Source organism: Haemaphysalis longicornis, unplaced genomic scaffold (assembly GCF_048455015.1).
Source record: "Haemaphysalis longicornis isolate Haplotype H1 unplaced genomic scaffold, Haemaphysalis longicornis Haplotype H1 scaffold_10, whole genome shotgun sequence".
Lineage (NCBI taxonomy): Eukaryota > Metazoa > Arthropoda > Arachnida > Ixodida > Ixodidae > Haemaphysalis > Haemaphysalis longicornis.
Genome location: NW_027526204.1, coordinates 63,400,990 through 63,424,816, shown reverse-complemented (window position 1 = coordinate 63,424,816; position 23,827 = coordinate 63,400,990). Strand labels below are relative to the sequence as shown.

Genomic DNA, 23,827 nt, shown 5'->3' with positions numbered 1-23,827 from the left:
TGTGGGTGGTTTTCTTACGCTGATTGTTTTGTTATTTTTTCCTTTATTTTCTTGCCTGTCTTTGTTCTAGATGCTCCGCGCTGCCGCCTCAAATTGAGGAGCGCCGGGCGCGACGGAGAAACGGATCGCTCGTTGCGCCCGCCATTTTTGATCACGACTATAGGTCGACGTTCTTCGGTCACGATTATAGGTCGACCCTCAATTTTTAAGCACATTTTCGGAAAAAAAAGGTCGACCTATATTCGAATAAATACGGTAATGATGCGATGGCGGGTTGTATTAAAAATTGTCATCTGCACCGCTTACGAGAGCGGCACTCGAATATCCGCCGCAGCGCTGAGCCGAACACATCTGTAGGCGGACCTGTAGGCAGACCGGCCGGCTGCTCCCAGCGCGCGTCTTGCCACCCACCGTCTCGAGCGTCGCGCGTCGTTCTTTAGCCGCGGTAGCATTTGCACTCGCAGCGCCTGTGTTACATCCACGGTCGCTTTTTAATTAAGCGCCTCACGAGATCAGTACGTGGGGGCATTCGCAAAAACCAACGTTTTTAGATTAGGTCAGAAACTGCCGTCGATGCGGATTCGACAGTGCTACGGCGGCTCTGCTCTGTGATATCCCTCTGACGGTCACGTGGTCAGCTTTGTTCACACAAAATCCATCGTTTCGCGGCACTCGCTGAAACCGAAACTGTGACTGGCCGCATTGAAAATGCCTCTAATTAAACAACCGTCGCACGCTGAAGCAAATGAGGTTTCTACAGGTTATAAGTAGGTCACTAGCTACTTATCGCAACAAAAAAAACAAGATGCAAAATTTTTGTGTCAGTGCCCCTTTAAGCTTCACAGTGCAAAAGAAATGATCTTCCTAGCTGCACCACATTCTGGGATGTACCCCTCGAGAATTTCGGATCACTGCAATACCACTTGTGGCGAAATTATGGGAAAATGGTTATTGCTTTGTTGAAATCAGGCCTCTATGGCTTTTATAAGTACCTGGTACTGTTCCACGTATGGAATTTTTTTAGAGGAAAAACTGTGCAAATCAAGAGAAAAGTGATACCTAAAAAATGATTTTTTTGGGCAATTTTTTGGTCCCAAAGACCCCCGTTAAAAGAACGAGCCCTTGGTAACTCGCTCAGGTCCATTCCTGCCACGAGAGAGAGTTCTTTACGTGAAAAAATGCAAGAAGTATTGAAAAACTTTCAAATTTCACGCTACTTTTACGTGTTATGGGCAGGAGGGACGTCAGATGGGCCAGCACTGAAGAGAGGGTTATCAGTGCATCAACTGCATGTTGGTGTTCAGGTGACACGATCGAATGGTACTAGAGACCCCACTACAATCCCCATTCATTTTTCTTGGCGTGGGGCATTGTAGAGAGATCGTCGGAGAGTGGCTGCCGAGTTTTTATTTTATTTGTTTTCAAGGGGTGAAAGTACATTCACACATAAGGTGGAGAGCAAGAGGCTACAGCCTGACGAGGCCCGTCCTCCCAAAGTAGCTTGCACCGAAGTTGGGAGCAGCACACATCACAAAATCAAATGAAAAGAAAAAAAATAGACATAATATTTTCTTATACCATGCAGAAAAGGAACAACATAGCTAGCACATTTTTCGGAGCCCAAATAGAAAAGTTGCCACCGCTTAATTCGTTTCTTTAAATTTCATATCACGGTCATTTGTTCGAAGTTTGCTATAAAAATGTCATCATCGTTATTGGTACAAAGCAGTCTTTGTAATGAATTATAGCACTTGTATTCTGTCTTCAAACCCCTCTTGAATGGTAAATGCATGTATGCTCCCGACAAGCTCTGCCTGAGTTTCTTTAGAGGGATATTAATGCTGGGTCGTCTGCTTTGCCTGTGGTACTTCACTCGCTGATGCATAATACTCGCACGTGGGTGGGATGTGGAGGCTCTGCGCATCCCGACCTCCCACTCCCTGCTGGCCTCAAATAAAGTCTTTCTCTCTCTCTCTCTACTCGCACGTGTTTAGTTTCATCCTGGAGTGAAACGAATACGCCTTGCGCAAACGTTAATCAAACTAGCTTGAACTAAGCTGGCCCTGAATTAAGCTAGGCAGGAGGGAACGGTCTCTAATGATACTGGTGAAAAGTTTGCACATTCACGCGTGAAACCTGTAGCTGAGGGGGTCCAAAAGAAAGTGGTCTGAGATTAGAATATTTGAAAACATCTCTTTGGAGCCTCGAGGGAGTTTTCTGGGGGTGTGCAAATGGCCAAAACTTTCCAATATCGGAACGAATGACGTGGTGTTTGATTCAGCTTCGAATTGAATAGCACTGTTAGAAAATTGGTGATAAATTTTTGCTGTATTTGAAATTTGAAAACACAAAGGGCAGTTGCTTCAACAAACTTGAATGCATAAAATTGTGCCTCGTTGTAAGCGAGAAACATCCAACTAAAACACGTGCAAAATGTGTTCTTTGCAATGAGTCTGAGCTAGCGCCTACTATCGACTGCCACGACCATGCAACCATGTTCGCTTAGTGTCTATGGGCTTTCCTGCACTGCACCGGTGTTGTGCAGGTAAATGGCCAGGACAAGGCGCTTTTCGGGAACACCTTTTACCTTTTTGTGTCCTGTCTTTCTGTTTGTCCCCTTGCGCAATGGCTGTGTTTTCACAAAGGGTTGCAACAGCTCGCCCAACAACAAGCTCACCCTCTTATTGATTATCAATTTGAGTTAAAATTTCGATTCTTCTGCCAAATCGTGTTTTACCGCAATGTCTGCAATGACATCACAGAACCGCTCTGCTGCCGATTGCGGGGCCTCATTTACCATTAATCAACCTAAATGGCACCACCATACCTCAAAGGGCTGTTTTCTGCCTTTGCTTTGTTTTTGGCTGTATTTGTACCTGGCTTGTTTTGTTAAGGTAGAAAATATTCGTTTCGTAAAACACGGTGTTCACTCGACAAATATGGTCACGTAAGATGGTCACGCTTACACCAATCGGCCAGTGTCGTCTGAGACAACCCCAAAGTGCTGCAGTGCTGTGCAGCTGAAACAAGCACAGTGCACGCAGTACCAATGGCAGTGCGCATCGGTACTTCTATGTTTACGTGTACTTCCGTAAGTTCCACTGTTTACCCCGCCATTCTTTCTGGTATGAAAAGAATGTGCCCTTAATTTAAGCGCAAATAGTTCGTGTAGCAAACTTGTAAGCCCTGCCTAATTGGCATTTGCTTTTGCCGGCCTCAGCCAATCACGCAGCTGCTGCACATGCCATCATAGGTTCTGTTGCAGGAAATGAGCTAGTAGGTCACATGGCTGTTCCCTTTTTTTCCGAATTATACATAGCTTATTTGAGCAAAGTGTGCATTAAAAGTGGTGTCAGTATGATTGTAATAGGGATAATCTTTCGAATGAATTAAACTTGTGTTTTGTCTGCATGGCCCCTTTAAAGTTCATCTTCGTTAAAACTTGTCATGTTTTTTATTTCTATATCGGACATAAGAAAAATGATAAACTTGTCTCACCTTGACAAAGCGTTTGCACTGCGACACTCGCTAAGCTGGTAGAAGTTGGTTTGCTTGTTATCATGCACTTGCACCAATTTTGGTCTCGACTCTTTTGCAGACCCCATGTCTAGGATTCTTGTGCATGTGTACGGGTACATTTAGTGCTGAGGGAGTAGGGAATGTTGCCCTGTCATCTTGTTGCACCTGCGTGCGCGTGTTTGTCAAAGAACCCCCCCCCTGTTGTTTGTCCCCACACAAACAGGTGTGGTCGGTGCAACGCCAAAGCCTGCAGCAGACAATTACAGCCCATAGCAACTGGGTCCATTCAGTCAGGTGGGTCCACTCTGCCGCACGCTGTTCTATAGCAGCCACCTGTGAAAGCAAAGTCTCCGTGTTTTGTGGGGCCCCCTTTTTCTGCATCTGTTATCTTTTCTTCAAAAACTCAGTGGCAGCCCAAGGTGTTCTCTTTGCTGCAGAACAGGGACACACTTTCGGCTTCTTCTCCACTGGACGTTCGCTCCTAACCAACTTTCTCACTGAACTCGTGGGAAAGTGTGCAAAAGTATTGTAACTTCTCGCAAAATAGCTTACACAAGATTATGTAACGCTCTATGAGACAGATTTGCTGGCACCGCAATGAAAAGAAAAGTAAATAAGAGGACTACAAACAGAAGCAAAAGTGACAAAACGTGCGTGCGAGAAGCACCCTTGCACATGAAGCATGTTGAACGTCTCCCTCCTACCCTGACGATTCTCCCGTACCTTGCGCCATATGTGCTCTGTACAGAAGCGCCATTTCTAACACGTGACTCTACTGTGCAGTGTATGTAGAGGAGAGAGAGGTCTGCGACGTATCGGCATGTCCAAAAACGAAAAAACGAGGTCTCTGCGGGTACGAGGACGATCTAGGCAGAGCCAGAGTCCTTCAATTTGGGCCAGTTGCGAAACTCCACGAGAAAATTTGGCCACTGCATGCACCTCTAGCCTCCTACTTGCAGAAATTGGGTGTTGGTGTGACATCTGGCGTGAAAAAAAAGAGAAAGAAATGAGTATGCATGTGACAGAACAGCCAGATGTCACACCAGATGTCACACCCATTCTCACAGACCTTATACAAGTAACGAGGCTTCTTTTATTGCGAAACTATTAAATGGCCCATTGGGTGAAAAAGCCGGTGTCTGTATCTGTAGCAGTGGAACAGGTTTTAGAAGACGTGTACCTGAAGCACGAGGCGTGCTATAGTGCAGAAGTTGGCAGCCGTTTTAGGCAGAGGGCCAAGTTGCATGATGCTGACACGACGGGGGTTGGACGGCAAATCGCAAAGGGGGGAGGGGGCTTAGGTTTTTCTGGCAAAGAGAAAAAATTTGGTTAATTGAGAATACTGTACAAAATATAGTAGTGTATTGAGAATAATGTGCTGGAACAAGAATATACAAAACTGGAATAATGCACAACATCTGTGCAAAGCAACGAAGCGAAGACATTATCTGGCTAAGTGTGAAGATGGGGGACGATGGCAACCAACAGTGATCTTTTCCAGTCCAACCCCATTTGAGGTCAAAACTGCCATGTCGGACTTCAGATAACAAGTGTCAAAGAAAGGGAAGTTTTGAACTTGTGCCGGGGGCCAAACAACACTGCCCCACGAGCCACAGGTTGCCAACCCCTGCCATAGTGCATGTTTAAATTCGGCACGGGTGAAAGGTGACTCTCCACGCTGGTACACCTCAGATAAAGCAAAGCAGAGATAGAATGCAGCTAAGCGACTGGACAATCAGGCAGCGAAAATGTTCGTTGTTTTCAGGTCTGTCAATGTGTGGCTGCTGCAGTGAGTAGCAGTGCAATGCGTAAAAGATGGATCAAAGTCATTCGAAGGCATCAGACGGAAACGGATTGGGAACAAAATCATCTGAAGTGGCAAGGGGATGGAGCCCTCAAGAATGCAGAGAGCCAGCAAAGCACCTCCGGCATTCACTCAGACATTAGTGCTTTTGCATTCACAACCCTTAAAAAGTGTTCGAGTGTCCTCTGACATTGCGGCAATGGAAAGGGGACCACTTTCTTTGTATGAACAGTTTGAAAGGCTCGATGTTATGTGCCAAATATCACGGTGCATTGTCTGGTAGTCCAGATTTCTGTCGACAGGGAGCGGGTGAACTTGTAATCCCCGAAGCGGGCCAATGTTTGACATAGGGACCCCATGGCAGCTTCACAACTTCCTGCATGTAATGAAGGGCTCAGGGCAGCCCTTATTGCAGGTTCCAGCAGGGCATATTGACTTGCACTGCACTAGTTACCATGAAACAACCGTGGCATGCTTGGCAGTTTTCAAGGAGACCCCACACTTTAAAGTTTTTTCCAGAAGGCTGGAAGGTTCAGCATAGCATTTTTTTTTTCTTTTTTATAGCGGAGCTGTACGTGGCTAGGGTACTGACAGAATTTTTGTGTCCGTGAATGAAATCTCCGAGGCTGCACTCGCAACAGCGCAAACTTAGGTGATCTGTCACTAGGTCTTGACAGCTTCCAGTGTCCCGCGCTCGGTGCAGTGGTTGATAAATTAAACTCTCGAAGAGCAGCTCACTTTTGAAGTGCAAATGGTGTGAGCTTGGAAGGAAGTTCGATTGGCGGCAGCTTGCCGCAAACACCATGGGAGGCCGTTGCACGAGAGGTTGACTGTAATTGGCAGGAATACTATGTCATTCTGAGTGAGGTCTTGTGCCCCTTGAAAACAGGTTCGGACGCATTGTGGGAAGTCGACACAGGAAGCATGCGTGACAGCCATGTGGGCTTGCAGGCATGTGGCCGTATATCCAGGACGCATGATTGACAAACCTGGCCACCTGGATGCACCCCCACTAGGGCCGTCTACTGGTTCACTTGGAACACTTTTTGTTCTCTTTAAGAACTGCTAAACAGGCTTCACTGTTTAGCCTCAGTGGCCTATAGGTAGTGTGGTCGAGTTTTACGCTTACGACCAGGGTTTGAGCCCCGGTGGTTGTAATTTTTGTCGTGAGACCGTCTCCAACTTGTTCCCTTAGGTCAATTTTATGCATTCTCATTGAAAATAAGGAGTGGTCAGTATCTTTTAAGGCGGTTTAGCCAACTACTAACATGTTTATTAGTTGTTCAATTCTTCTAGTACAGCACCCGCTGCTGTGGCTCAGTGGCTAAGGTGTTGCACTGCTGAGCACGAGGTTGCGGGTAGGATACCCAGCCGCGGTGGCCGCTTTTTTGATGGAGGCGAAAAGCAAGAACGCCCGTGTGTTCAAGATATCGGCGCACGTTAAAGATCCCCAGGTGGTCAAAATTAATCCGGAGCCCTCCACTATGGCGCGCCTCATCGCCTGCGTTGCGTCGGCGCATTAAACCCTACAATCAATCAATCAGTCTTCTAGTACAGCGGGAAAAATAAGCTAATGTGGGTGCGTCTAGGCAGCCAGGTTTGTCAAATACACGTCCTGGATTTGCGCGATGAAGATGTTGCTGCATGCGGTGACGTGTGTTCCGTACAGACTGAAGACAAGGTATCGCATCTACCGTGTATATGTCACCGAGTGCATCTCAATGCTCTGTTAAAAAGTTCTTGGCCACTTGCTTTGCGTGGGTCGGTTGTGAAGAGAGTGGTCGTAGTTGGCGATTTCAGTGCGGATGTGTCGGTATCAAATGGGAGTGGTTCACACCTTTCGTGTAGGCGACATTTGCGACATTTGACTTGCGATGCCACACCAATCTGGTCCAACCGAGCACCCAGTGGTGTATGCGGATTTGACATTGTCCAAGACTGCAATCGGAGTACTGAGTATGACGATCAGAGTGAGCGCAAGGCCATTGTGGCTGTGACAAAGTGACAGCTAGTGATGCAACGGAGCCTTTACCACGAGTTTTCCCAACGTGATATTTATTGATCCAAGGTTCGTCCACTTTCACGGGGCTGAATGGCCCTAAAAATATTTTTTCCCTACACATTTGCCTTTTCCCCATAATAATGCAGGTTCTCCTCTGACGGCCGACTGCTGGCCTCGTGCAGCGACGACAAGACCCTTTCCATCTGGGACGTCGGGGCCAAGACGTCCGCCCACTGCTTCACGGACAGCGGAAAGTGAGTGGGTGCACTTGGTGCATGTGTTTTTTGCTCATTGCCAAACGTAGTTGGTTCTGGCACAGATGCAATAACTTGTAAGTGCAAACGACGGGCTTGGCTTCTGTGTCGTAGAGAGTTGTCGAGCTAGTAATCAGCTGGTGGATCTCCAAGTCCCTCCAGTGAGGAGATCATTGCCCCTGGCCGGTTGTGGTACCGATCTGGCTAACAGTTCTTTTTGGCCACCGCGAATGAGATTTTAGGCTCAACCGCAGCGGACGTTTGGGTAGCATACATTGTCCGAGGTTGCAGAGCTGTCGAAACGGTTCGAAGTCAAATGGTGGACAATCTTTAAGGCCATTGTATGAAGTTTTCACATAGGCTTGCCGGGGTGGATGGGTGCACCCATTCTGCATCAGTTTTACGCAATGTAATGCACGTCTGGTGTGCCACTGTGTTCGCTGTGTAGTCAGGGCACCGTCTTTCATGAGGTGTCTTCTAGAATACACGTTTTCAGCGAAGGAGCAAGCATCCAGTTGTGGTCATGTAAAAAATTGTGGTTTGTGCCTTGTATTTGTAAGGGCGAACGGCCAACTTTACAATGACAGCTGGTAATGGGAGATGTCTTGGGACGTTGCACTAGTTTGCTTGAAGCAAAGCCTGTAAAGACGGCTTTGCTGCAGGCTCGTCCGTAACGAAAGAAAGCCAACGGCCAACGTCGTGAGGGACATCATTGGGCTGAGTCTAACGGGAAGTTTTGTGGCAACATCTCAGGACATATTTTGTCATAAGGCGTGCGGACAGAGCATTGTGGAGGCTGATACCCTCCGGGGAGTGGGCCACAAAACTAAATGCAAAATAAAGGGGAAAAGAAAAGAAAGTCCTACAGAACCCAGTTTTATCAGTGGTTTTGTGCATGCCAAGATGACTAACAAGTCGGTCGAACTTTCACGACTGATGACTCTGTTAGAGTTCGCCGCAGCAGTAATGGCACAGTGACCCGAGTTGCCACTGCCAGCGTCAGTGCATTTCGGCCATAACAACAGTGTTTTTTCCAAAGTCAATTGCATCTGCTTGAAAATAAAATGTTCTTCACGTACTCCCACACATGATTTGTTGTATGCATGTGTGCCTAATTGTTCTATGGTAATGGTAACACACATTTTTTTTATTTACAAAGTGTACAATGACGCCGTGTTTTATGTGTGTTGTGCCTGGCCGCGCCACCACGGCGTTTGGCCTAGAGGTCAGCATGGCCAAGTACCCAGGCGGGGTAGATATTGAGAAAATTGGTGTGAGCTTCAAGAATACAAAGGGCCGGGGGTGTAATGCAGCCCTGAAGGTACCTGCAGCTGGGCTTCTTGCTAGTCTGCAAGTAAAGTGTCCTAACCTTGGCTGTAGTAACAGTTGTTGCAGTGGCTACGGCTTTGTCGTTGCGACCGTGATGGTGCAAATGGTGGCTGGTGAAAGCTGCTGCAAGCGGTAGCCAACGACGGCAACGCTGGACAGGGTACTGTGCGGCATCCGCATATCTAGTGGTGGAGTTAGTGGCATAATCAGTGCAACTTCGCTGCACAAGTGCCTTAGTGGGCGATGTTGTAGGCTAACTCATATTTCGGTGGATATGAGCCACTGTGATGTGGTGGTGGATATGGTACCAACCGGGCAGTCGCTGGTTGGGGGAGTGGCATAACCCAAGCGTTCAAAAGGGCAGCAACCCGTGTGAGTACGTTCTGAAGACGTCGTCGCTGTGAGAGCCTGTGGGCTTTGAGAAGTTCCTCCCAAATGTTGCGGATTCCCATTTGGAGGAGCTTTGCATGCGGATGTGGTGGTGTGGTCTTGTGTGTTCGACAAGTAAGCACATTGAGCTTGCCTTCACTACCCATGCCTGATGGCTCCATGTCCTGTCCTGTACGTGAGTGGGTTGGTGAGTAGTGTGTGGCTAATGCGAACTGCATTGTGTCCTAACATGTCTTAGCCAGTTGGTGCTGCATAGCTGGACTGGAAGCACTTTGAACTGTGGGAACAGGGACCAGAAAGGAGTCGTCTTCCTGGTCTCTCTTCCTACTGTTCAAAGTTCAAGTGCTTTCCTCTCCAGCGATAATCCCGCAACAAGTGTCGGCCTGTGTTGGTGGTGTCCTGTGAAGATTTAATGTGGCCACGAATTGACGCAAAAGAGACACGCTGCTCGATGTGTGAGGATGCCCAGTGAGCCACCTGCACTCAAATTTCACCTCGGCCAAATTTACTGCGAACATACAGAACGTACCACCAAACCAACTGGGACATGACTGGTAGCCCCGTGAAATGCCTTGTTATTAAGCTAGAAACGTTTAAAATAGCTCCGTCACGGGCGACGCTGCACCTGCTGGAAGATCGCGCAAACAACCATGAAGCGGAAGGGACATTGCGGCCGGCCCTCCACGTTTTCCTACGGCCTGCCAGGAGAACAGGTCGAGCTCCTCTGGGCGTGCTTTTCCTAGGGGTGCGGCGAGGGTGAAGCGTTGCGCGCGAGTTTGCTCTGGCTTGCCGGCCGGATCATTCTAATCACATCATTCTAATGTACCAATATAGGCCAAGTTGCCTTTACACTTGTGTCCCTTAAATGATGCCCTGCAGACTTCCTGGTGTGTGTGGTCACAACCAATGTCACCAAATTGATGAGGTGAATGATAAGGTAATGAAGTACCGTATAATGCGGAATATAGGTCGAGGCGGAATATAGGTCGACCCCCTTACCTTGTAGCCGAAAAATGCAAAAAAACATAATTAGGTACCAACCATTGTTTTATTGAGACTATAACTTGTTTCGTCTCAGATTACTCATTTAAAACTGTCTGAAGTATTGTCGGACGACTGCTTATGGCTCGCTGTCGCCGACACAGCAGGTCGTCCTCGGTGCAGTCCAGGGAATTGCTTATGCAGCACTTCTTAAACACTCGCAAGACCATGTCATCGTGAAGCGAGCGCAATTGGGACACTCGTGGGCAGACCGGAGCGACAGCCAGTCTGTGCAGGCGGTCAGCCAACATCTTGGGGTATCCATTCGTAGAGACATCGCACGACGCTAGCGGACAAAATTTGCCCCTTTGTACAGCAGCACAGGTGCACAGAGCAGCGCCCATGAAGCGAGGTCGTCCGAGCGTTGCATACCGAGAGCTGCCCCTTCAGCTAACGCCGCTAGCAACTCTTCTTGGTGATACCGAACTGGCGCAATGCAGACGCGTCATTGGCCTGGGAAAACCCCCACCCTTTCTTTAAATGCTGCTGTGAACTGGCACCAAGTGCCTAAACTCATTTTGAGCAAGAAGAAAATAGCACGCACACACTCGCCGACAGCGAGAGAATCAACAAAACAAAGATGGCGTCGCGTCCGATTGATGGTGGTGGCGATGGTGCCTTTGGGGTTTGGATGGGCTCGATGGGCTGCCCGGTCGCCAGATGACAACTGCCAAATGACTGCAATATAGGTCGAGGGGTGACTTTTCGGCAAATTTTTCTGTAAAAAATCTCGACCTATATTCCGCATTATACGGTACACATTTGATTTCACTTTTGTGTAAAGTAGGAAATGCACATGATTTGGCTGAAAAAAACTCGCATAATGAGCTTTCACTCTATTATAAAAAGTAATGTGATGAAGGGGATAGTCAGCTAACCCATATTCTAACATTATTGGAATGGGGAGCCCAGACAGCATTTGCAACTCTCGTTAGCATCCCTTAGAGAGCAGCGAATGGAGTTAGGGCGCTTGAGGCATGCCGCAAGCCACTGCCAAGGGGTTAAAACCTCCTGTTTGTCACAGCAGCCCTGCTGCATGAAGAATTCAAAGACAAAGAAAAGCACAGCCTTTGTGAGCAGCCTGCTTAGTTCCTGAAGGTGCGCAGGAGTAAGCGCTTGCAGTGGCCATGTCTATCATTTACTGCAGCTCACGTTAGTTTCTCCTTCAAAACCCCGCCGTGTTGGCTCTGTGGCTAAGGTGGTGTGCTGCCGATGTGGCGAGGTTTCGGCGCACGTTAAAGATGCCCAGGTGGTCAAAATTAATCCGGAGCCCTCCACTACGCCGCACGCTTCATCACCCTGGTGTAGCTTCGGCACGTTAAACCTCACCATCAACCAGTTTTCTATTGAAACCGTTCCACCCTCGTGTATTCAAGCACTGAGTCAAGTGTCTGTGATTACGGCACTGTTTATTTCTCTCAAGGCGAAAATGAAAGCAAGTGAAGACAGGATGGGTGGGGATGAGACACACACGTTCACACACACTACACAGCGTCTGCTTTGCAATGGTTTCCCGAGATGGCAATGAGGATTGGGGGGGGAGCCGTGCGATGGTAGTTCTGGAACCGTCTCCGCTGTGTCTGTCGGCTAGCCGAATAACCGCCGTCGTCGCCGTCGATGTTTCCTGAGAACCTGCCTGGCGGCCTCGGGGGCTGCTCCCGCAGGCTTCTTGGTGGGAGTCACGTAGTGTTTGAGCGCCGACCTGAGCGTGCGTGCAAGCACGTTGCGAGGTCCGCACATGCCCATGTAGTCGTCGGACGCCACGTCGATGAGCGCCGCTCCGCCCAGCGTCTGGTTCCGCAGAAAGGCCACCTGCGACAGTTTGCAACACTTCCAACTTGAAGACCTGTAGTTCGACAGAATCGACAGCTGGGCTAGTTGGTATCCGTCCGTCCTTAACAACAGCGCTTAACAACATGATGATGAGGAAGAGGGGACACACGACGGCGCTGACTCTCAACTAAATCTTTATTCGGAAGAAAACACATATATACAATCATACACCACACGTGTCTCTAAACGTCGTCATTGTTGGCACACCGCTGTGTAGTGATGACATTTAGAGACATGTGGTGTATGATTGTATATATGGAAACCTGTGTAGATCTCAAAGGGACCATGTATTTGCACTTCACATTGGCGTGCTGTTCACGTGGGAACATAAACAAGTGCATTAGGCACGCGTTCGCAAGTCCACCGGTGTTGCGAACGCTTGCTTAAATTAATGCATTTGTTGATGCAACAGTAGGGGTTGATTCGTAAACCTACCATAGTGTGGATTGGGCTTTTAGTATTGGGGGATTTCAACAGCAGAGATGTTTAAGCCTGAGCTCGGTCTGGTGGCATTTGCAAAAAGTGTTCGCAAAAAGATACCGAGCACACGTGGGCGTGTGCCTCGTGGGGAGCGCCCGGCGTTGGAACACTCTGCCCAGCATTCGTGGCCTGATCTCTCGTGTGCTGTTCTCCTTACCAGTTCACTTGCGTTCACGCCTGAAGTGGGGAGCACAGGTGCCGAGTTTGCGAAGCCGGTTGCCGCGGGTCGTAGCGCGTGCTAATGCGGTTCACTTTGGGAGAATGTCACAGCCTGCAGACAAAACGATCCGGGCCTGCCAGTCATGGAGACCTTTCAGCGGCAAGTTTGGAAATCCATGTCAGATGCAACAGCCTGAAATCCATGTCAGGAGCTCTGCTGTTTCTCCAGCCTTGCACGACTAGTGCAAGCTACACCAATCTCTTTTCAACTAGCTGAAAATAGGGTTTTCCTTAAAAATGTTTATTTGGCTTTAGCTCTGTTTATTTTATGCTGGCTTTAAACCTGCCGTAGCCTAGCTGAAGCAGGTCGGGGTCCCCACATATCTTTTCTCTTTTTTTATGAAGGGCAGGGGGGGAACGCAGAATTTGAATCGGAGACGTGTGCACATCTCAAAGGGACTGCTGTGTGCATTCGTTTCGTGTGCGCGTTCCATTCGCGTGTGGACGTACGTAACTGTGTGGGTTTTATGAACTGCAAGAAAGCAAACCAATAAATGTTATTTTTGCGTTCTACTAATTGGCTTTTCCTGCAAAAGATATTTTTCAAGTTAGTATTACAACACTTTATTTACTTTTATTGGCTGGAAACCTGCCATAGCGTTGCTGTAGCGGGTCTTAATACCCATTTTATTCCTTTTATTCCTGGAAGAGAGAATGGGAAAAATGAACTGGAAGAACTGGGGGCCTTGCACGGTAGATGTATAGGAGTCAGTGAAGCAAAACGTCAAATAGTTGGGTAAGAAATAAGCTACCAATGGTGACCAGTAGGTAGTACCATTAGCTGACTTGTCAAGCCACGGATTTAGAGATATCAACTGTAAAACTGTGAATATATCACTCAGCAGTTCACACTACAGCAGTAATTTTTACAGGTGATAAAAAATGTCCTGAACCTTTTTCCTTTTTTTTTTCTTTTTTGTTTAGAAAACTGCCTTTTCTAGAATGTAGTTGTTTTATAAGAAAGCGGAAGCAGTAGTATGATAGAAGAGGATGGAAATACAAGGCTCGAGTGTCATTTGATCACGGGTAAATTTGAGATGGAAAGGTTCACGTTCAACACGTGGCATATCCTGAAGATTCGCACTACTCTGGACGCTGCTGCCATACAGAAGTAGCTAAGTTCCAAATAGGAGATTCCTACTGACATCGTGATGAACAACAGCTGCAATACTAAGAGAGCGCCTGCTAGGAGACTGCCATAGCGCGAGCAAGCCTGTTTCATGCTCGCACTGAAACTGGTGATTAGCAATGCGGAATTTTTTTCTCCGGCCGCCAAAAACTCTCCAACAAGGTGCAAACAATTGGAGGGCACTACAAGCATAGTCCGAGTGTGCAGAGAAGGCTAGACAGCCTGCAGGGGCAGCTGAACAATAACTCGATTCGTGTTGCGTGGGATGTTGACACCACACGAAACAGTCTGTGCCTTGATAGTTAATCTCTCAAGGTTCTTCGAGCCCAAAGAGGCCATTTTGCTGGAGCTCATCACTACGGACGCAGACTCCAGTGTCTTCAGTCCCGCAGGGTGAAGAGATGTGGTGCATTTTGTGGCGGCCTTAAAGCGCTTAGTGGATGCTACTGTGATCTCAAGAACGGGAAAGTACCCGTCATATTCCAATTATTTTTAGAAGGCTGCCTTTGCAGCCTCAAAGGCTGCAAAGTGAGCTTAGGGGTTTTGTTGCAATCCTGCCAATGGGGGTTTCCTTACAATTTTGCCAAGTGAATCGAGGCATTACGAAGTCTGACTGACACAATGGCCAGATCAACTGTGTTTCCTGATCTGTGCCGGAAGGTCACGCTTCAATGAGCCAAGTGATCTGGCTGAAAGGCCTTGTGACAAGGGAGCTAGCTGGCCAGGCAACTGATGTGGAGTAACCCAGTGGACGATTTTGTTTTTGTTGGTGGCCCTGAATGTGTGCGGAATGCTTTCAACCATCTGGTCAGGAACAGAAGAAGACAGTTGGCTGACATGGAAGTTGCGGAATTATTGAAAAAGCCTGTGTTTGATGGGAGCATGGATCTTTTTGAGTGGTGACAATCTATTGGCCATTTCAAGTAATCACGTTTATGCACTAAAGGTCAGGTGTATTCATCTCTGCGATCTCAAATCTAGGGGCCCTTTTTTCTGGCGCAAGCATAGTCAAGGCACATCCAAAGCACTTACATTATGAACGTCCCAAAAGCAGTTAGGTACGGTATATGTATTACCAGAGAGCTAGTAAAATGTGGATTCCCTAATTCACACTAAAAAGTTAATAAGACCTATTGTGACCTTCTTTTGCAACACCTTTAATACTGCATGCATATTCGGAAACAGTTTTTTTTTTTCCTAACGTTCATGTTCAATTCAGACGTAAAACTTAATTTTTTCACGTAATTCTGTAACACCCAGGATAAAAAAATCATGACGAGAAGCAGCTGAATGAACTGTTGATATGGGACCATGCAGCCAAGATGAAGATGATAACAGAGCACTGCCCTAAACGCATTGTCATCACTAAATCAAGTGCAAATGGCTTACTCACTGCTCGCTCGCTTCTAAGCCAAGGCTGTTCTTCACTGCCACTCCTGGTATTAGCAAAGTCTGAGCTGACCCCCAAATGTGCGCATTTGTTGTACGCGTCAATATTTTCACACCCATAATGGTCTTCATGGCTAGTGCGGGCTAAAATGCTCAAATTGACCCAGTTGTGGACCACACCAAAAGCTTGGAGCCGTTGCAGTCCCCACAGCTCAACGGAGGGCATTGTGTACGTGCCCTTTTCAGATAGCAGGACTACGCGAGGGGGTCGGAAGGCCCCGTAGTACCTTCGCCCGGAGGGAGTCGGCGTCGTCGTAGGTGACCCACTCCTGCTCCCGGTAGGCGTAGGGGCACGAGGTGGCCGTGTCGAACACGCGTGCCCAGCTGTTGCGGTACACGTTGTAGCAGATCTCGAAGTAGGCCATCCGGCCAGGCGTCACCGTGAAGGGGCCCGGCCGACCCCGGCCGTCGCCTCCGCGGAGCGGGGAACGGACCTCCGTGTCTCCCCTACGGAAGGGGCGGCAAGCGGGAGCAACGTTGCCTTTGCAACACCCTTTCTGGTGGGGTGGTGTCATTGGCAGTGGCTCTGAGCCTGCCTTCAACCATCCGATGGTTTGTTCGAATTTTGCCTGACGGGTCCACTTCACAGTGCCAACAGTTTATGCGCCATCTCTGGCAACGTCTAACTGGTTTTGTGCTAATTTTTCTCCCTTTTTTGAAATGCATAAGCATGCTGAGGCTACCTCACCCTAAACCCTGTATTGTGTGATGAGTGATGGAGTGTGCTCCACAGGTGTATACATGGAGTCATATGGGGTATTGGTGAACGACCTCGGGGCCTTCAAATTTTGGCACGACACTTTATCATCATCATCATCAGCCTGGTTGTGTCCACTGCAGGACAAAGGCCTGTTCTAAACACCTCCACCCACGTCTATCGATTGCTAGCCGAGTCCATCCTTTTCCTCTAAATTTTCGAAGCTCATCCCTCCATCGAGCCCTTCAGCGACCCCTACTGCATTCACGGCCTACTGGCAACCACTCCGTCAAACGGATGGTCCACCTGTTGTCCGTCGTACGCATGACATGACCCACCCATGCCCATTTTCTTTGCTTAATTTGAGCTAAAATGCCTTCCACCTTAGAGTGTTCCCTAATCCAGTCAGCTATTTTTCTATCCTTCAGCATTCTTCTTTCCATCGCCTGTTGCGCCGATCTAAGTTTCCTTTCAAGACGTTTTCTAAGACTCCAAGTTTCTATCCAGTACGTCATTACTGGAAGAACAGATTGATTAAATACGAGCTTTTGAGTTTCATTACCCCCTAAAAAATGGCTCTCCAGCACTTCATTTGTGTACTATAGGGCTGACTTTATGTGGGCCCAGCATATAAAGTAGTCAAGCCCTCTATGCAGTGATCTGGTCTTTGTATAGTCGGCTTCCCCACATTGATGTGGTGTACTGCAGTGAAGTCACATGACAGTGAAGGAGCCTCATAAGAAAGCCTAGGGTTATGCAATATTTCACAATTTCCGCAAGTTTCTGCAAATTTATTCCATCTCGCGGCAGTAAGCAGCAGGCACTCATGCAAAAAAATAAATTCTGCTGTGAGAAACAGCACATCTTGTAGACTGGAGTTTAAAGCCTTTTAACGTGGCTGGAGGCTCTGCTGCAGTGTAACTTTAGGGCTGCAGTGGTGTTTAGGAAATAAGTGTGACACATGGTGTCCAGTAAGCAGACACTGACAGAAGGTTGAAGTCTGAACAGCTGGAAATGGGTTGACGAACTGTGATGTCACAACGGTAGTGCAGCTTTAGGCGAAGCGGTGCTAAAGGAGGGGACAATTTAACTATATATTCACAACACTGGCGTCACATCTAACCAGCGCATGAGGGCACATGAATATGTGACAATAATTCTTTTCGAGAAAGTAACTGCCGTTTGGCAACGGCTAATTAAGCGTTCAGCAATGGCAAATAACAAAATACAGCTCATGGGCAGGGTAGGCCACATGGTGTTCTGGCAGGCATCGCCGCTGTAGCTAACTCCACCTCGAACCGGTTATAGTAGCTTTCTTTTCGACAGATCAATCTTTCACATATACCAAAACTGCTCGAGAGGACAGGTGTCGAGGCACAAAAACAGACCAAGACCCGCCGCGGTGGCTCAGTTGCTATGGTGCTGTGCTGAACCCATGGGCACGGGTTCGATGCCGGCCGAGGTGGCTGCTTTTCAGGTGGCAGCGAAAAGCGAAAACCCCTAAGCGTCGACATTTTGGCAGGTGGTGGAAATTAACCCGGAGCCCTCCACTAGGGTGCCCTGCAGAGCCTGGGTGTGGCTTTGGCTTGTTATCTATCAATAAAAAAAACAGGCCAGGGTCCCGGCTCGTGTGATACTGTACCTTGCCAGAGCGTAGCTGTACCCAGTGGCCGACACAGCGAGCAGCAGCTTGTCCCTGGGCGCACCACGGTCGGCGAGCAGCACGACGAGCTCATAGATGCTGTTGACGGGCGAGCGCCCCTGGCCGTTGGGCGGCCGGTTGAACAGCGGGCTGGTCACCTCGGCGCGGCCGGGCTCCATGTAGCCGAACGAGCCCATCACCGCGTAGTGGACCGAGTGCAAGGCACTGTGCAGCTCGTAGCCTCGGTCCAGCCGGTCGTCCTCGTGGGGGAGGTACAGGGTCAGGTGCCACCGACTGTTCTCAGTCTGCGGTGGGTGGGAAAGGGCGTCGTCAGTGCGGCCCTCCCCCCCTCGAAATTGTTTTTGATACGTTTTCACTTGAGAGAACAGGCCTCCCATGAAATTCTCCGGTAGGTTTGACTTGAGAACAGAATATCTCGAGATTTTGGCACACATTATCAATACCTATGTGGTAGGAATTCGGAACCCTCCACAATGGCATGCCTCATGGCCAAGGTATTGCTTAGGCGCATTAAATCCCGCAATTTGACTTGAGACTGGGCCTTGTGTGGAGCTTTGGTGCTCCCCAATTTTCGGCTGGGTCAGTATAATCTCTTAAATCAAAGTAGGACAAAACGGGTCCAGTGTTGCTGTCACACAAGCTCATAACGGCTCTGCACTGGGCAGCCTTGGTAGAACTTGCCATGTAAAACGCACAGATTGGCTGCAGGTGATGGGGGAGGTCTTGGTTATGCAACCAGTGTTGGGCCTAAATATCTGACCTTGATTTTTTCGTGGGTCATTTACAGTGGGATGGCTGGCTCACCTGTCTGCCTGGGAAGCAGCAGTTACAGTCTGTGTGGATTGGACGCCAATAGCATTAATTTGTGACTTGTCAGAATCAGCAGCTTTTTTTATTATTATTATTGTTCTCAAAATTCACCAGGAAAATAACGTATAGAGCTTGGTGATAAAAGGAACATGCTCTGAAGCCATATCAGTTGTGTGACATCCTTAAAACAACCGTTCAGTTCGACGTGCTTGAAATTCCTTAATATTCAGCAAGGGGGCCATGAAGACCAAAAAAAGCAAGTTTGATTTATTAAAAAGCCTGCTTTGTTTCAATATTAATGGTACCAATTTTATTGCAAACTTCAAGCACATAATGAATAAACGTATTAAAGAACATAGATGAAGTGGTAGCGACCTCTTCCCCCCCAGCCACTTTCTAAGCTTTCACGAAATCTTGTTTGCACGATTGGCACTGCCTTTAGCCACCACCAAGGCAAATGACTGCAGGATTGTAGTGGGGCCTCCAGTTCTGTTTCGTTGTACCATTTGAATGCTAATGTGCAGTTGACACACACGTAACTACGTTTTTATTGCCAGCCCAAAACACGCCACTCGAGCCGAAATTACGTCACTGCGGCGTGAAACTCGAATGCTTTTCAATATTGTTCGCATATTCTCGGTTACAAAAGTGCCGGCATTGGAGCTGAGTCTGCTACTAAATTCCAGTTCTTTCAAACTAAACAATGTTGTATGTTGTCTTCAAGGCCCTTTTAAAAACAGAAATAGTTTCATGTCAACAGCAAGGTGAAGCTTTTCTCTAAACCACAGTCTGACAGCTTCCTTGCTCAGAATAAACCTTCCTGATCACACCGACATAAAAGTGTTGCAGAGTTCCAGCCTAGTTAGTTAATCTTGGGGCGACCGAGTGGGTAATTAATTACCCGTGTAACTCAATAAGTATAAAAGATCTCCTTAAATAAATTTCAGCTTTGTCATTGGGATCGTTAACTCCACAAATGAACCTATTTTGGTTAAATTTTATCAGTGGTCTCTTCTCAAAAACCACGTAGCAGTACTCTTTCTGTAAGGACACTGTAAAGAGGTTGTGCAACAGCGGCAACTTTCCCGCAGTGCACGGGGGGGGGGGGGGGGCAGCTGGCGCTACTACTCACCTTGAACGCGTGGCGTAGCTGGGCGAGCAGGCGGGGGAAGTTCTCGCGGTCGGAGGGCCGGCCGTTGCCCTCCCCCGGGTACATCCACTGGACGTGCATGCCGTCCATGTGCCGCTGCCGCAGCCAGTGGACGCTGCGCTGCGCCAGGTGCTCGCGCCTCCCCTCCGTGATGAGCTCGTCTGAGAACGACTTGGAGTCCACCTGCAAACGCAGCCTCCTCTGCGTTACGGGTGTTGACGCAGAGGATTATCAACCCACATGCCGGGGATAGGGGTACCGTCGCCTCGTGTATTTTAAGTGCAGAGCAGTTTAGGGGCCCGCCCTGTGCCGTAGCTCGCTATAACGGTCGATGTCAAACGACTGCCGAAGCCAGGCGGTGCCGCAAGATAATGGACCCAAGTAGAGCCCGGCGTTCCGTTGTAGGGCGTCCCGTAGAGGCTCGAAAACCCAAGTGGTTTAAATAGTCATAACCATTCGGGACTCGTGAAATGCTGGCGCTGGTCATACATCTCTCCCCATTGTTTAGTGCAAATCTGACGCAAAATGTATGAAATTAACTGGCAGCACCCGCTTTCGTTTAGTTTGGAATGCTCATTGGGTTGGTTTTTACGATAGTAAGCAAATAAAAGTGGCAGTGACATGCTGGCACAAGCGGGAGGAAAAGCAAGCACAAAAAGAACAGAACTTCCCGCTGGCGCTGTTTCAGGCAGGGGGCATGCGAGCACTACGGAGATGGGAAATTTGAATTGCATTGAATGGTAGCAGTGAGCGAATAACAGCGCTACAGCCCATTATGGCGAATCACTCTCTCTGCACTTCCATCAGCTTTCACGTTGAGTGGAACGGCTTTAATTTTTTAGAGTGCAGCCCTAAAGCACCCGTTCTTGTCGTTGGTTTTGCATTGCCGTCGGTTTCGTAACCGAGTGAACGGAGAAGACACCAAAGATAGACGAGATAGAGCGAGCAGGAAAGCAACAGAGCAAAGTATGGCGAGAGAGTGAGGGGGAGGGCGGTATGCCGAGGTGGTGCAAAACATTTGCTCGTGCATTCACTGAGGGCGCGATCACTTCCTGAGACCCACCGAAGAGACTACAGTTCGTGGTGCGCTGAAATATCAAATTAGGGGGTGTTGCAATCGTCATCCAATTTTTTCTATGCCAGACACATCGGCCGCTTCACAATAAAAGTGATGGAAGCACCTGTTCCGGCCATATGCCGTTAAAGGGGTCGTGAAGAGAAAATGCATTTGTCTTTGATTAATTTTGTCTGCTTGAACGACCTTTTAAGAACATAAATCCCAAATATTTTCACAATTCATTGCTTCTGGAATTTAGGAGGCGCCGTTGAAATTCTCGTTTTGAGGCGCATCGCAAGCGACCATGCGCGCACGGGCGGTCGGCAGCGCAACTAGAATGACGTCATGTGAAGTACATTCCAGAGTTCAACGCAGTTCAATGTTCTTTGTGTATAATATTCTGCAAATCTGCAAACCCAATATTTTAAAAATAATGCCTCCTTTATTCGTTGCCAAAAAAACAGTTTTCTATCCACGTGAGCGGTGTCGTGACCGCTTCAGTTGTCTGGCAACCATTGCAGCAGAACTCAGACCTACTGGGTGTTTGTACAGTTTGTAGCCAGTTTACCTGCCGAATTTCACATTCTTTTGCCGAATTCTCTTCGGAGTTTTATCTTTTTCTATGAAATGGCCTAAGACCGCTCAAGGAAAAAAAAAAAAAAAGTGCCCCGTGTGCGATTCGAACTTGCGGCCTCCGGGCCAGCCCAACGTTACGGCCAGCCTAGTCGGACACTTTATCCACTACACTATTGCCGTGGAAAGCGCGCGCGCCGAAAAACTGCTGCATAAAAGCCTCTTCGCATTTGTAACCCAGAAGTCTGTCGTGTTTTCATAAATTCTAATCTACCCAGAGCTTTAACCGCCAACTTACTGTTGAGCGCTTCTGCAGTAAGCCAAAGCGGAGCGTATACAGTCAACAAAACAGCGTTAACAGCATTGTTTATTGCAGGAAACAGGAAAGCAATCGTCGAACTGCGTGATGTTGGGACTCGGCGACTCGGCGCTGTATCGTTCTCGCTAGTTATTTTTGCGCTTGATGAGTGAATAATGAGTGGGTTTTAAGTTCCGACTACTCGAAGTTCCTTCGATAAACGTGTTTATGTAATAAACTCTCATTTTAAGCGTTCGGTCATGTATCTCGTCAGGTCAGAAGTTTCACGTTCGCGCAACTCACATTACAGGCTACGTGAGACAGACGTCGGCAAACTTGTGCAAGAATATCGGCTAGCAAAACGACAGTTTAGACTCGTGGAAAGCAGCGTAAACAGTTTACGAATGCCCAGTTTAGATAAAACGTGGTTACTTCTGCCTGCGCCACTCGCCGGTGTTGTTGACTGAAAGTTCGACCATGTTGATCAGTCGTATCAGAGATCAGACGTCTCCCGTTCAGTTGCAGGGCGAGTTTCATTATGGCGCCGATGTTGTAGCTTTATCTGACCCTTTGCAAGCCCGCCCTATGCCGACATATTGTGCAGACGAGGGAGAACTGTGATTGGCTGCTTACTGACTTACTGAAACGTCACTTCACGAGTTGAGGAGGAAAGCCTCGGTGAAACCGTAACTGCATTTATTTACCTATTTCCCGATATTGGACGACGAAACGGGTATGCATTGTTTGTTTATCAAGGTTCCACGGTTATAAGCGCACACACAACACAGTTTTTTTGAAAATCTCTTCACGACCCCTTTAAACGGGGACCCAAGCATAACCAGGCTCACCCGACCATCCGGAATTCAAGAGCAACTTGTGCCTGGTTGCCAAGGCAACCGATGCTCGAGACCGCTGAAGTAATGACGCTCTGGCCAACAATAAAAAAACTAAGCGTCACTGCGAAGCCCGTTAGCCTACATTGCTGCTTTCTGCCACACATCGCTCTGAGAGTAACCGGTCATGTGACTGTAGTGCTGGGAAGGCTAGCGATTGGGGGCGAGTAGCAGTAAAGGGCTTGGTTGGCCGGTTGAGGCTGATGTGTTTGGCATTGAAAAAATACAGGAGGCAATGGCGATACTTGGTGGGGTAATAGTCCTATCCTAGTGTACACACACTTCACCATGTCGAGTTGTGTTATGGTGGTCTCGCCATAATCAGGTCAGTAAGGTAGAACAGCTTTGAAAGTGGCAGTGTCGTGCCATTTGTATTTGAACCATATGCTATTTATCCTTGGAAATTACTGACATATGAAAATACCCATGATTTTCGGGTTGCAAAGATGCCTGACATTGTGAAACGCGTTCTATTTTGCTTAGCATAGAGTGAGATTCACAGCATTTTTCCTCTACATTACTCCTCCCCAAGCCACATACTAATTGCAAATGGTCATTCACGTGTGTTCCCAGCTCTGAACTAACAAATGATGCGCACACAAAACACGGTACAAGTTTACAATCGCATTGGTGGTCAAACATGCACCTACACGAGAGCGCAGTTTACCTGGCTTTCACAAGAAAGTTGGCTTTACCACAAAGCATATCTGCTGGTGCAACCAGCACAGCAACCTCCACTGTACAATACGACATGGCGCAACATAGCCTTACGGAGCTTGCATCGGCCACTTGCCTTGGGTCCGCCCACTCCCAGCAGAACTCGGAGCGTTGGGTACAGCTGCTTGAGCTGCACCATCTGGCGGATGCGTTGCTCAGCGGCCTGGATTGGGCCAGCCTGGGACTGTCCGGCATTCGATGACGAGCCATTGTTCAGGTCCCTGGGACTCACGAAGCCATACACCAGGTGGGAGCAGAACCTGCAATGGACGGTAACGGAAGGCGGCTCAAGAAGTTGTGGCTTCCGTGCAGGGATGGGAGGGAAGGACGGGGGGAGAATCCGGTTTCAAGCATGGGCATCTGTTGCGTTTTACCTCTGAGCACGTCCTTGAATGCTCTTAGTGGTCAGGAGTAGTGGTCAGGCTGACCAATGGAGAGAGGTCCATCTCTGATGGATGCACGTATGTTAGCGCCGGAAATAGCTAAGTTCACAAGTCAGCTCATGTTTGCATGTTTGAGC

General features: G+C 48.3%; 2 protein-coding genes across 2 annotated transcripts in view; one reads left to right on the top strand and one right to left on the bottom strand.

Moving 5' to 3' along the window:
- Positions 1-23,827, top strand: part of LOC144158639 (uncharacterized) — an 89,700-nt gene that overhangs the window by 20,442 nt on the left and 45,431 nt on the right. The window contains exons 6-7 of the mRNA XM_077689670.1: positions 3,743-3,813; positions 7,472-7,579. Of these exons, the coding sequence (XP_077545796.1) occupies positions 3,743-3,813; positions 7,472-7,579 (179 nt within the window). The remainder of the gene's footprint in view (positions 1-3,742; positions 3,814-7,471; positions 7,580-23,827) is intronic.
- On the bottom strand, positions 11,759-23,558 carry LOC144158640 (endochitinase-like). Its single transcript, XM_077689672.1, has 5 exons — positions 23,384-23,558; positions 19,752-19,952; positions 17,789-18,093; positions 15,677-15,896; positions 11,759-12,151 (listed from the first exon to the last, which is right to left on the bottom strand). The coding sequence occupies exons 1-5, from the start codon at positions 23,444-23,446 to the stop codon at positions 11,927-11,929; spliced, it is 1,014 nt and encodes a 337-aa protein (XP_077545798.1). The 5' UTR covers positions 23,447-23,558; the 3' UTR covers positions 11,759-11,926.

Excerpts from the sequence above, each read along its gene's own strand:
- LOC144158640 (XM_077689672.1), bottom strand. The coding sequence starts at position 23,446 with ATGGTGCAGCTCAAGCAGCTGTACCCAACGCTCCGAGTTCTGCTGGGA. Across the intron at positions 19,953-23,383 it reads TGGGAGTGGGCGGACCCAAG|GTGGACTCCAAGTCGTTCTC; the intron begins GCAAGTGGCCGA and ends CTGCGTTTGCAG. Across the intron at positions 12,152-15,676 it reads CCGACTCCCTCCGGGCGAAG|GTGGCCTTTCTGCGGAACCA; the intron begins GTACTACGGGGC and ends AAACTGTCGCAG.